The 13,483-nt window shown below is 40.2% G+C and overlaps 2 protein-coding genes across 2 annotated transcripts in view; both read right to left on the bottom strand.

Moving 5' to 3' along the window:
- Nucleotides 1-1,132: 1,132 nt before the first annotated feature.
- Nucleotides 1,133-4,455, bottom strand: LOC125235346. The gene is made up of 2 exons (XM_048141887.1): nt 3,744-4,455; nt 1,133-1,795 (listed from the first exon to the last, which is right to left on the bottom strand). Exons 1-2 carry the CDS (start codon nt 4,037-4,039, stop codon nt 1,750-1,752), a joined length of 342 nt encoding a protein of 113 aa, XP_047997844.1. The 5' UTR covers nt 4,040-4,455; the 3' UTR covers nt 1,133-1,749.
- Nucleotides 4,456-5,625: 1,170 nt separating this feature from the next.
- Nucleotides 5,626-13,483, bottom strand: part of LOC125235626 — a 45,498-nt gene continuing 37,640 nt past the window's right edge. Inside the window, exons 3-6 of the mRNA XM_048142223.1 lie at nt 7,748-8,102; nt 7,129-7,390; nt 6,771-6,928; nt 5,626-6,402 (exon numbers count right to left, since the gene is read on the bottom strand). Of these exons, the coding sequence (XP_047998180.1) occupies nt 6,782-6,928; nt 7,129-7,390; nt 7,748-8,102 (764 nt within the window). The 3' untranslated portion in view covers nt 5,626-6,402; nt 6,771-6,781. The remainder of the gene's footprint in view (nt 6,403-6,770; nt 6,929-7,128; nt 7,391-7,747; nt 8,103-13,483) is intronic.

The following is a 13,483-nucleotide window of genomic DNA, read 5'->3' as shown; positions in this document are numbered from 1 at the left end:
TTGCTAATATGGAATTACTATGAAATACTGAGGAGTGACGTCACGGTCAATTCATTTACTTTATATCTTTCTTTTTGACTTATTAAATAGAAATTATGTTTAAACATAACTATTGTCCATATTTTTCTTCTAATTATGGGGTGCTTTACTTCGTGCACTGCGTAAAATAATTTATTTTAAGTATAGGAAACTAGCCTATTGTTATAGTTAGTCTCTTGCAGAATGGTTAGCGTAAACTCGCTTCATTCGGTGACACGCCTAATTCGGTGATACAAGCTTTGAAGTACTATTCCGAAAGACGATTTTTGGTTGTTTCGCCGAATTAGAAGTGTCACCGAATGAGGCGAGTTTACCCTAACTGTCGAAGTTTTAATATTGTGATAGTTTTACTCGTTTAATATTGTGATAGTTTTACTACTTAATTTCTGGCCGGGATTCGAAACCCTGACGATCCTGCAAATATAGATACAACTATTGTCCTCTACTTCTCATATTTCTTAGAGCCATCTACCTTATATTCTGATTATATTAACTCCAGTACCCAAAGGTTGTCTGGAAGAGATCGCTCTTAAGCGATAAGACCGCCTGGTGTTACCTCTGTTTAATTTGTTTTGTTTCTTGTGTATTACTTGTAAACTATGTGAGGTGTGTCAATATACACCTCACATAGTGGATATAGACCGTGATTACCTTTTTGATTTTTGTCGAGCTCCCGATATTTCGACGCAGTTGCATGCATCATGATCATGGAAAACTGAGTTGTTTTTTTGATGAAAGGTAATCACGGTCTATAACCCGGTCAATATAAGTCTAATGAAAATAACCGTGAATCATTCAAAACTCTTATGTGAGATGTGCAATGTATCGCACTGTATCGTTTAGACTACGGTTTCAGTTTCTGAAGTTAAGAGCCAATAATGTAATGTTTTTGAATTTAATTATTTATAGGTATGTCGTATTCCCAAACATTTCGCTTGGTGCACTATTCCAAATTCCATAGAATACAGAATACAGAATACAGAATTTATTGATAAAATAAAAGTACATTTTACAAGTCAAAAATAATATACAAAATTTACAATAATTTACACAATTAAAATTTAAATATCATTAATATAACACAATTATTTGCTCTTTTTTTTTTTAGTGCAATTTTGGGTCAACGATCCTTGGTTGTTATTATACACATAAATTCTTCAATCGAGTAGCAAGCATGACTAATGAGTAATAGTTTAAGGTCTTTTTTAAAAATTGAGTCACTTTTCGAGTCCTTTAATTTAGACGGAAGTGAATTATAAAGCCTTGGTCCGATTACACCAAGTGACCGTCGTGATTTAGCAAGCCGGCGCATCGGAACAAGTAGAAGGGGAGGTCTGCGGGGGGGCAGGTCGTGAGTATGTATAGGTGCACTAGTTTTATACATATTTATATTTGTTCTGACGTACATACAAGCCGACAAAACAAATATACTAGGTAAAGTTAGTATGTTATGTTTTTTAAATAACAATTTTGCTGGGTGGTCAGTTGGTTTACCATCGATTATACGGAGGGCGCGTTTTTGCATCCTGAACGCCCTATCCCGGTCTGCAGCAGTGCCCCAGAGATCAACACCCTGTGTAAGGATCGAATGGAAATAACCGTAATACGCCATTTTGAGATTTTCAGTAGTCAGACTGGGCGCTAACCTGGACAGCGCATAGCAGGCAGAGGCCAGTCTATCGCAAGTCGACTGGATGTGGGGGCCCCATGTCAGCCCGGCATCGATTTCAAAACCGAGATATTTAACTGTATCAACCTGAGGAATAAGGGTGTCATTGAGAACTATGTTTAATTTTGTTTTAATTGTGTTTCTTAACTGAAAGTGAACGATGTTCGTTTTATCCAAATTTAATATCATTCCATTAGCTTTAAACCATTTGACTAGTTGATTCATTACATAATTAAGTTTTATTTTTAAAGTTTCGAAATCATCAGCATGGACAATGACGCACGTATCGTCAGCGAACATTATATATTCTGAGCCAGGGCAGGCGCTCGTGATGTCGTTAACAAGGATCAAAAATAGGTTGTTACCAGCAATTGATCCCTGTGGAACCGCACAATCACCTACTGACTCTAGGTTGGACCTGGAATTGTGGACAAACGTGCATTGTTGTCGGTTATTTAAAAAAGATGCAATTGTCTGATGAAAAACGCCGCTTACACCATACCGAGATAATTTAGTTAGGAGGAGAGAGTGGTCAATCATCTCGAAGGCGCGCGACAGATCGCAGAAGATGGCAGCGACCTGTCGGGCGTCCTCGAGGTGACGCAGCACTCGCGACACGACGTCCCGCGCAGCGTCCGTCGTTGACCTTCCCGGCTGGTATGCATATTGTTGACTATTTAACAAGCTATTTGAATGTATGTGTTTCATCAGTCTCACGCTAATTAGGTGTTCAAAAACTTTTGAGATGATAGGCACTAGGGATATCGGGCGATATGATTTGGGTGCGTCTTGTTCACCTTTCCCCTTGTAAATCGGTTGTATTTTTATTAGCTTTAAAACATCAGGGTATACACCAGCGGTTGCGCACTCATTAAACAAAGATAGAATGAGCGATACAACCACAGGCGATAAACAATCAAGAATTTGAGTTGACATATCGTTAATGTCTTTCGAAGATTTTCGTTTTATTTTATTTATAGACTCAATCATTTCACTTAAGGTGAATTCAGTAAAAACAAGTGTAGGAGGTGTTTTGTCCAGATAATCACTCAAATATTCGCAAGCAGTTGCACTGCATGGTTTAAAATTGTTTACGTTGGCGTTAACGTAATACTGGTTCAGTAGCGATGCAGCGGCAGATGCGCGCGCACTCTCGCACTCGCCCTCCGACCGGCTTATCAGTATGTCTATTGCGCGGTTCCCAGTCTTGTTTTTCCTGCATGTTTCGTCAGCAATTACTCGCCAAACACTACGACACATATTGTCACTACTATTTGAAATTTGCCTATTTATATAATCCTTACGTAGTTCTTTCAATAGTGCCCAGTACAATGGTTCTGTTTTTAAAAGTTCTGAAAGTGACTCGTGATCATCAAGGTTATGTGCAAGATTAGTTTTTAGTCTGCGTAATTTATTTCGCTTATTTTTTACAAGTTCGTTAACCCAAACATCGCGATTTGTTTTAACAGGCTGTTTTTTTATAGGGAAATGTACTTCAAAATAATGCTTTATAACGTTTAATACAGATTCAAACCTTTTAACTGGACAACAGTTTTTTGCTAATAGACAATCCCAATCATAAAGGTCTAAACTACGTGTAAAGTCCAACCTGTTACTGTGTGAAAACATTCTTTTTAAAATGTGTTGTTTACATTGTATTTTGTTTGTAGATATATTCAAAATTACATTTACAGATAAGTGATCTGATAAGTGCAAGTCATGACAAAATACGTTAACAATGCTAGTTTTAGTTAAATTAGAATACGCGTGATCAATACACGTTTTTGAGTATTCGGTTATCCTTGTTGGTACATTGATAAGGCTTTTGAATCCGTTTATTTTGATAATATCTAGTAGATCCTTAACCGTATTATTCTTCGTTAATAAGTCTATATTCATGTCACCAGTTATTAAAACATTATAATTTTGTATAGCATTTAAATTTAATAATTCATTTAACTTCGATAAATATAGGGATAAATCTCCGTTAGGAGGTCTATATATACAAACAACAATAAGGTCAAGGCCAACGCACTCGATTGCACACACTTCAAACTGCATTTCAACAGACAAGTTAGTGATTTCTTTGCGCTCCATTGTGATGATCTCGGGGCTGGCGTAGATGCAGACTCCTCCACCCATCCTCGACGGTCGGCAGTAGTGGGCCCGCAGACGGAAGTTGACTATGTTAACAGAGGTTATTTGTTTTGTATCCAGCCAGTGCTCGGACAAGCACAGAATGTCAACCTTATCACGAAGTTGCAGTTCACTTTCTAGTTTGTACGTTTTATTATGCAATCTATTAATATTTAAGTGTAGTACGTCAAGCATTTTATCATTTGTTTTCACTTGGTGCGGGGGTGTTGGAGGGAGACATGGTCTCCCTGCGTCGGAGAAACGGCTGCCATTCGGAGATTTTAATGTTTAGAGGCCAAACTGATGTAGATAAAAACTTTTCATACACACCGCTGGGGATTCCTATCTTGAATGAGTTATAACTGTCCCGTTTGGATGGTATTTTTTCTACTGTATAGTCGACACCACCATGAACGCTATTTAGGTGATTTATCACGGATTCAGGTGTTGTGTCGTTACTGAAATAACATCCATGTAAATACCTATGTATCGTTACTCCTTTTAAGGAGGTATCTGTTGCGGTTCCTTTAATCGATACAGTAGCTTTGCGATTTTTTCGACGACTGTTACGACTTTGAGCTGTTTCCCATACATTTTCAGCGGGCTTACTAGTAATTATCACAAAATACATAAGTAGGTAGGAGTATCTTTTATATTCCACGGTGGGAATGTAGGCATACTAGCCAATGAACCGGCTCTGATGGCCTTAGTTCTGTTTGCAAAAAATCTTAAGCACTATTTCTAGTACCTACTTGTGTTTAGGGTTCCGTAGTCAACTAGGAACTTTATATAGGTATATTATTTCGCCATGTCTATCTGTCCGTCCGTCCGTCCGCGGATAGTCTCAGCCAATATCGGTTAAAATCGGTTCACGAAATAAATAATTATCCCATAAAAATCATCTTCCATACTTTTAAGCTCACGCACATTAGTTTATTTAAATTGCCGGTAGATGTCGCTGTACGATGCGCTCATTTCCTACATCGCGTTAGGAGCGTCCTTACGATATGTCATACTATTGAAGTCGAATTGTCTTGATTTTCTTTGGACGTTATCTAAATAAAATTGTATATTAAATATTACTTGTTCTGAGGGAAATAGTATACATAGAGTTCATCAATATAACTCTATGTTTTTGATTCAAGTTTGTACGGAACCCTCGGTGGGCGAATCCGACTCGCACTTGGCCAGTTTTTATTTCCAACTCCTCCTACTCCGGTGTCCTCGTTCGCAGAAATTTGTTGTTTTCTCGTTTTCAAGTTACCGAGTAGTGTCATAAAAGATGATTCTCAGAGACAACTTTATTACGAAATAAACTTATAAGAATACTAGCTTTTGCCCGCGGCTTCGCTCGCGTTAGAAAGAGACAAGAAGTAGCCTATGTCACTCTCCATCCTTTCAACTATCTCCACTTAAAAAATCACGACAATTCGTCGCTCCGTTTTGCCGTGAAGGACGGACAAACAAACAGACACACGCACACTTTCCCATTTATAATATTAGTATGGATTTACTGAAAGTTTTAGTCATAATAAATATTGCACGTGTTTGAGATTATTACCTTAACTATTACTTTTTGTATTGATGCGTTCAAGTTTATTTGTGTTAGGTTTGTATTACTTATATTGTACGCTCTATAATTTGTAATTTGTGTTTAAAGAACATGCATATCTGCTAACTATACAAGTCTGGCATGTAATTTAAAAAGGTAACCTATAATTAAAGGTAACCTATAAATTATACCTAGTTAATGGAATAAATAAAAGAAGTCGTAATAATTATGAAAAAGTTGATTTATTATTATAATTATAATAATTATTATAATACAGTTTACAATAATTACAAGCGATCACCAAAACGGTGAAAGAAAACGGCGTATTAAATTATTTAGGGCGTCTACACACGCGCTCGGAACGTCGCGGGCGCGCGGCGCGTCGCGTCGCGTCGCACCGCGTCGCCGATGCGATTGCACGCGGAAAGCCTATTTGTCTTAACGGTAGGTATTTGTATAGGGAAGCTATGTAACATGATAGAAAAGCGTAACGTGCAAACGCAAGGACTTTTATTCAGATAATCTATATTAATATATAGCCTGTCTAGTCCTTTCCGTCACTAAAAACAGCGGCAAATTTAAAAAATGTAGGCGCGAATGTCTATCGTCCCATAGAAAGTTTGATTTTTGCGCCTGTTTATTGTGACAAAATTGTTTGAACGGCTATATATCGCTTGATAAAGCAAATACTTAATCTTCTATAATTATTATAGGTAGTTAGATCATTTGCTTTTCAAAAGAGATTATATTATTATAGATTTCCTAAATACATCACCCGCGATGTAACCAGCGATTCGAGTAGACGTCCATTAATTTATTTGTTTAGGATATAGTCTTTCGAACGCGAGGAACAAAATATTACACATGTCGAGAATATTATTTATAATCGAGTCGGGTACTGATCGAGAGCGGCAGAAGCGCGAGCGGACGCGGGCGCGGACGCGGGTGCGGAGCGGGCGGTGGCGACGCTACTATGTACACACGCCAACACACACAGTTACACCATCTGGAAGAAAAAATAAATGTCAATTTCATAAATAAACAGTAAGGTACTTCTCTAAAAGAAAGAAAAAAAGGACTAATTTATCGATAGACAGTAGTAGACGATATGACGACAGACATACATAATACAAACTGGTACGTATATTATGTATAGGCAGCTAACAATTAATGTTTAACGTGTGTAGGTAAAGGAGGAATCAGACGATCTATTTTGTGTTCATTTTTGGACAGACGCAAAGAAGTATAAGGCTTACAGTGTTTCAGGTACGGGCAAGCGTACTCTACGGCCTCTCAGGGAGGTCTGTGGTCATGCTGGCGCTGTTAGAATGCCGCTTACAGTTAATATACCTAACGAATAGACAAAGAGCTTACAGTGTTGGTGGCTACGGGCAGTCGCACTCCTCCACGACCATCTCGGGAAGGTCGCGCTTGACGATGTTGGAGTCTGCGCCGAAGTAGATGAGCGAGAGCGCGGAGAAGCGCACCGGCGCGCAGCACGCCGCGCGCTCTAGTCGCGCTGCTTCCACCACCTGTACAAAAATAGCTTATTTTAGGTAACTAGCTGATGGTTTTTCCACCGCGATACAGCCGACAATGTTTTGTTCATAAAAGTTTCTAAATTATCATCTGACCTGACCTGACATAGTATGAAAATGTATGTACAACTTGTCCGCAAACTATATAAGTTGGATATTTACTTAGCTGCTAGATTTAGTTCTAGGTCTCTCACCTGCGAGTGGTAGTTAAGGAAGGGAGCGCAAGCGCCACGGCAATAGTTCGCGTAATAGCCCTCCGGCGCGACGATCCAGTCGTCCCAGCCAAGCGCTCGAAAGCTGACGTAGTATGTCTGCCGGCAGCACCGGCCGTGCGAGTTAGCGTCGCAGTCGAGCGCGCGGCGACGGCGCGGCGGCGGCGGCGATAGGCGCAAGCGGAGAAGCGGCCGCGCCGCCTGCCCGCCGCCAAGCCGCAGCCGCACGCGCCCTGTGCAGCCACTGGAAAGCATACACGGTTAGTCTTCTGTCAAGGCTAAGGCTTGAAGACCAATCTCATATAAAGCAAAAGAATGTTGGAGATTAATGTTGAGGGATGGAGCGTGAGGGGTACACCCAAACAATGATGGATGCATCGTGTGAAATAGGATATGAGAAAGAAGGCAGTGAGTGCTGAGATGATGAAATGTAGCAATTGAAGATGAAGAAGAGTTGTACCAAGCGACCCCACATAACGTGGGATAAGAGTAGGAAGAAAGAAACGCAACGTTGCGCTAGTAGCCCGACGTTAACAGTCGCTAGCTACACGCGTCGTGAAACTTTTGTTATGTAACCCTTTGGTGGGATCTGAGGACTAACCCAGTGCAGTCAAGCAGTAGCCTGAGCGGCTGGTGCGCGCCTTTAGCTGCCCAGCGCCTCGCGGCTGCCGTGACGTCCAGCCGCTGCCAGCCGCCCTTGAGCCTCGCCACGCCCGCCAGCTCGCCCACGCTGCCGTTCCCGCTCACGGTGAACGCCCACAGCGTGTACTGGGCCCGCTGACCGGCCTCCGCCAGCACGAGCAGCTCGGCTGATGCGACGGAGAGACTGTCGCCGTCTCGCTCCTCCTGGCCCAGCCGGAACTCGATCAGCCGCTGGCCGTTTAGGATGTCACCTGCAAAGAAGTCACCTTCGAAACCTTGCTCGAAGACTGAACTGCTCAGTGGGAACTGTTCAGCTCAACATTCGTGTACTCTTTGATGGTAATAGATTTTGAAGGTTTTTCCGATAACTTTCAAAAACACCTTGAAAATCTACATCTACAAAATTGTGTCCATGATCTGCTGAACAAGATTTGCCACATTTCACAGTTCTTCAGCTTACTATCTAAAACCTATGTCTCCCTAAAGTCCCTACCTAAAGCGAAATGACTCATAATTTAGTACCTTGTTGTGACGGGGAAGGGAAGGGATGGGGACGGTAGGGTACGCGTGGTGGTCGCCCTTGGCTGTGGACTACGTTTGCCCGCTCGCTTCGCTCGCTCGGCTCGCTTGCTCGAACAAGCGAATCGATACGCGCTCACGCTAGCCATGCGTACAACCTACTTTACACTTAAATACTATTGAAATTAGGAATTTTAGATGTAGTTTGTGATAAAACGTCACAACTAGGTACACGGCTGGTAAGAGAATGTAAATAAAAGTGTTGTTTTAATACTGATCCATTTTTCAGGCGATTTGGAGTGGCTGCCGGTCACCTCAGGTCCTGTTGAAGAAGAAAACTAAGTCAGTAAGTAACTATATTAATCTTATAGGAGCGGGAGCCTAATTTTATTTAAATGATCACTGATCAGTATAAAAAGACTTGAACTCCTATTACAATATACATCCATACAGTATAATATAGGTGTATAGAGCCTATAATAGTTACCTATTAAAAAATCTTAAAGTGAAGTTGATCCCTAGTGTAAATTATAACATTTGTTTACCTAAATGTTTTGTTTTTAAATGCATTTGTTTAGATAAGTTGATATCAAATCGTCCTGTATGGCGTCCCGTTCAAAACCCATAGAAAGTGATCCTTACGCCGTGATTTGCGCCGTCACGTGCTCGCGTTGCATCACAGCGCCTACGCCTATCATCGATAATTTTATCGATGTCGCCCAAGCCTTATACCCTATCATCGATAGTTTATCGATGTCGCCTAAGACACTATCAATAAAGTGATCGAAGGTTTGATTTCGTCGCGCCGTCGTCCACGCAAACCACTGCGTTATAGGGACATACTACCGGTCTGGGCACATCGAATCCCGGTAAGGGCATTTATTTGGGTGATGAGAGAGAGAGAGAGAGAGAGACTTATATAAGTAGGTAGTGTATTATGTCATAACATAACGTATCGCTCAATGAAACCTATAGGCACATTAGCCACGTGTACAGTCAAGTTCATAAATATGTGTACAATTTTTACCTTATTGCAACGGGTTAAGGTGATAGAATGTGCACATAAATATGAACACGAGTGTACATTAGTGTCGTGAATGTAACCCGGATGTTTCCACCGACTGGCGATCAAAGCCTGTGCACTGTGACCCCTCGTCTGATTACACTGCCGGTGGAACCTCGGTAACACGCTCGCAACGACAAAAAAATTAAAGACGAATAGTTTGACGAAGAATGAATGTGTTTAGCCCGAATATTGCAGTAAGACCCCTTATCTGATACACTTCCGGGACAACCTCGATAACACAGATAGACCGTCTGATCTCACTGGCGGTGTATCCTCGATAACTCACCCATGGTAACGCCGAAAAGATTAGACAGATGAGTGGTTTGATGGCGAAGTAAATGTAGTAGAATGAATGTGCGGAGCCCGAATATTGCAGTGATACCGATTTTTCAGCCACCCAGCCGTTAATAGGGTTTTTCACTATATATAAGACATCGATTTAGATATTTTTATACTTATCCTTACTGGAAATATTTATATATTTGCATTTTTTATAAGGGACCAAAACCTTTGTGTGGGACTGTTAAATGTAATATTGATAAACTCCCATACAAAAGCTGCTCACGCTATTAAGATTTTTCCGCAATACTATAATTTAATTATGGAATAAATAAGTTTTAAGTTGTCAAGAAAGTGTTTATTTACAAAAGGTAGGAAGTGCAGTGCAGTATAGTGAGTGAACAGGGACCTTTCCTTCTTTATGCAGCATTTAGTTTATTTCTGAAAATGTTTTGCTACTTAATTATATGAAGGTTGATTTATCGAGGTTCCACTGTATTTCCGTCCTTACTATGGCAAGGACGTATATCAAGGACAGGTCAAGCCAATTAAGACTTTTTCGTACAGTTAATAACATCTTGGACACGTGTATGTTGGTTCTATTATTAGTTGTAATTATCACGCAAAATAGGCACAATGGTTGTCAACTTGCGGAAAATGCTCAATAAAACTAACTAACTACATAGAAATAATTAATAATATAATTATTCTTAGATTAAGTAAACATAAAAATAATATACAATAAAATAAAATTTGTTTATTTCCAAGAAAATATACAGTCAAGTATACAATTAAACTGACCTCCACACTAGGCAAATGCCTGTCCCGTGGGGAGATTATTTATTATTTATTTATTAGTAAAAACATGTTTACATGGCATTACAGTAAAACCAATGCGTTACGAAACTTAATTAACAAAAAACAGAGAAAATAAAGAAAACAATAATAAAAATAAAATTAAACAATTGATTTGGGCGATGACGTCACAGCGTGGCTCCGTTGCGTCGTTTGCCCCGGTGTGGAATTCGGCAGGTTGCCCCGGTACCGCCGAAATACCACACCTTTCGGCCAGAAGTCGGCGCTCGCGATGGTGTCCTGCAGCGGCCGCGGCACGCGCACAACGAACGAGCTGAAGTGCACGTAGTGACGCAACTGCAGCTGTTGCACCCTCAGCGTGATGATTCAAATATGATTCAAGCTTAGATAGGTATCAATAAAATAAAATCAGGCTTTCATTTGTTTCTTTATTCAATAACTTTTTGTACCTATTAGAGTGGGTATAAATAGGTAGGTACAGATGTAGTATGAAAAGTTTTTCCTTCGTACTTTCACGGAAACGTACGAACGTGTCCTGCTATTTCAGCGGAAAGCGATTTGCTAATTTGGTCGGACCATCGCGTTGGACTGCGGCCCTTTCCTCCTCATCCTATTTCTAAAGTGTGTACAAAACACCTAAATATTTTCTATTTCGAAAATACATACATACATACATACAATCACGCATGTATCCCATAAAGAGGTAGGCAGAGCACATGAACTACTCAAGTTTCAGTGCCACTCTTGGCAAAAAGGGGTTGAAATAAAACGAAATTGTGACATTGCAGTGACAGGTTGCCAGCCTCTCGCCTACGCCACAATTTAACCCATATCCCACAGTCGGCTTATTTTTACTACGACTTACGACTATTTCGAAAATAAACGGACAATTTCGATCCAATTCCGCGTGTTTAAGAAAAACAGTCGATATGGCATGAATAATTCCCCCATCGGCCGCTAACACCACATTAATATTCCTTGTTGAGTCGATATTTCCCAGTATTGTTGCAACACGGTCGATGGCGATGCATTATTGAATGGGCTAAGTCCGGCCATGGGGGGCAAATCAAGGCTGTGTTATCTAAGATCGTCTTATAACTATAACTATGGAAAAAAATTCGCTCTCCTAGTTACGCTTGCGCTATTTTACTTGACCAAACCCCCGCATAGACTTTTTATGAAATGAAATGAAATTCAATATTTATTTTCCAAGTGGGCATATTACAATGCGCATATGAACGTCAAATAAAGCTGCGCTGGCTCTCTACACCTCAGCCTCGTGAAGATTTCAGTCACCCCTCAGTTGGAGGGGGGTATCCATTATGGGACCGGCAAAAAACTCGGCGGGCCACTTCCTTTCAAAACATTACATCTTATAATTAACATGCATTAAAAAACAAGATACAATTTAACATTCAAAAGAATTCATCAAAAAAAATATTAACAGACTAGGCACTATGGAAGTTGATTTCAACAAATTATGTACGTCCTTGGGTATTTCTGAGGGGACAGAGATTAGTTGCTCATATTTTTTAGGGTCTATTGCTTCGAGAATGCCCTAGAAAGTGGAGAAAATGAGATTTGCCTCTTAATCTGTTGTTGAAATCTAAATACGCTTCCAAAGCATCAAGATACATAGATATTGTTTTCGCCTTGACAAGGGATAAAATGTAAGAAGAGTATCTCTCATAGGTAAGCGCGCAGAAACCACACAGTTAAATGTAGGCGTGTGTGCTTACTTCACCAAACTGCTGAGCATAGGCTTCTCTTCTAGTAGGCCACTTGTCCCGGTCCGGAGCTAGTCTCATCCAGTTGTACATACATACATACATACGATCACGCCTATATCCCATAAAGGGGTAGGCAGAGCACATGAAACTACTTAAGCTTCAGTGCCACTCTTGGCATATAAGGGGTTGAAAGAAAAGGAAACTGTGACATTGCAGTGACAGGTTGCCAGCCTCTCGCCTACGCCACAATTCCAATCCAGTTGTGATTGTGACCCGCAATATTCCGGATGTCGTCCACCCAACGAGCCAACGGATGCCAAGCGCTTCTTACATCTGTAAGCGGCCACCATTCCGTTAACATTTTAGTCCACCTGCCATCACTCTGCCTAGCAACATGTCCTTGCTTACCGTTAGGTATTGTGGTCAAATCGCAAAGCTTAAGAGGATACAAGAGCTAAAATGCTAAAATGGATGGGAGCCCTTCTTTCAATTTGGGAATTCTAGTTTAATATGTACAGGGTGTTTGGAAACCGGATGCAAAGCCGAAAGTAGAAGATAGTCTAGGCCATGTAGAACATTTTTAGCCATACTTGTCTTAGATAGATTAGATTTTAGATTAGATTTCTTTATTTCATGATAAAAATTACACTATAAATTTGCTACATGTCAAAATTATGTTTATCTTCTCATCATGATCGTCAAAAATTACATAATAGATTCCAAATAAAAATAATTGTGTCTCCCAATAAGGATCGTCATTTACAAAGAAAGAAAATACACATGCCAAGCTAAATAAAATTAATAAATTAAGTTACAATATCATGAAATTATCACGAAGCAAGAAAATATTATATAACAGAGAAATATAGGTATAATAATATCATTGGTCATTAAAAATTCAAATCCATGTACTCATTTACAGAGTACAGGGGTTATCTAACAAAAGGTTTCTCAATTTGCGCTTAAATGCTTCGTCACATGGCTCATTTCTCAGATCTTAGAATGTGTCCGCAGCAAATTGTGCGTCAGGTAAGTGCTCATAGTAAGTGGCTTCCTAACTTACAAAAAACATTTATTTTCTAGAATAATTAAAGTAAGTAGGGCCGATGACTCGAGGGTTCTTTCTTGAAAGTGCCATCCGACGGGGGACTGTTCTCAGACGGCCTGTAGATCGAAGCTGTTTGCCCGGAAAGTCAATGCGTGCAAATTGGGATATATTATGTCTAACATACAGCAGTACGTCGAACAGATATTGTGAGTAGTGCGTCATTATACGTTGAGAACC

Source organism: Leguminivora glycinivorella, chromosome 17 (assembly GCF_023078275.1).
Source record: "Leguminivora glycinivorella isolate SPB_JAAS2020 chromosome 17, LegGlyc_1.1, whole genome shotgun sequence".
NCBI lineage: Eukaryota > Metazoa > Arthropoda > Insecta > Lepidoptera > Tortricidae > Leguminivora > Leguminivora glycinivorella.
The sequence above is the reverse complement of the archived record's forward strand: the minus strand, read 5'-3'. Positions and strand labels throughout refer to the sequence as shown.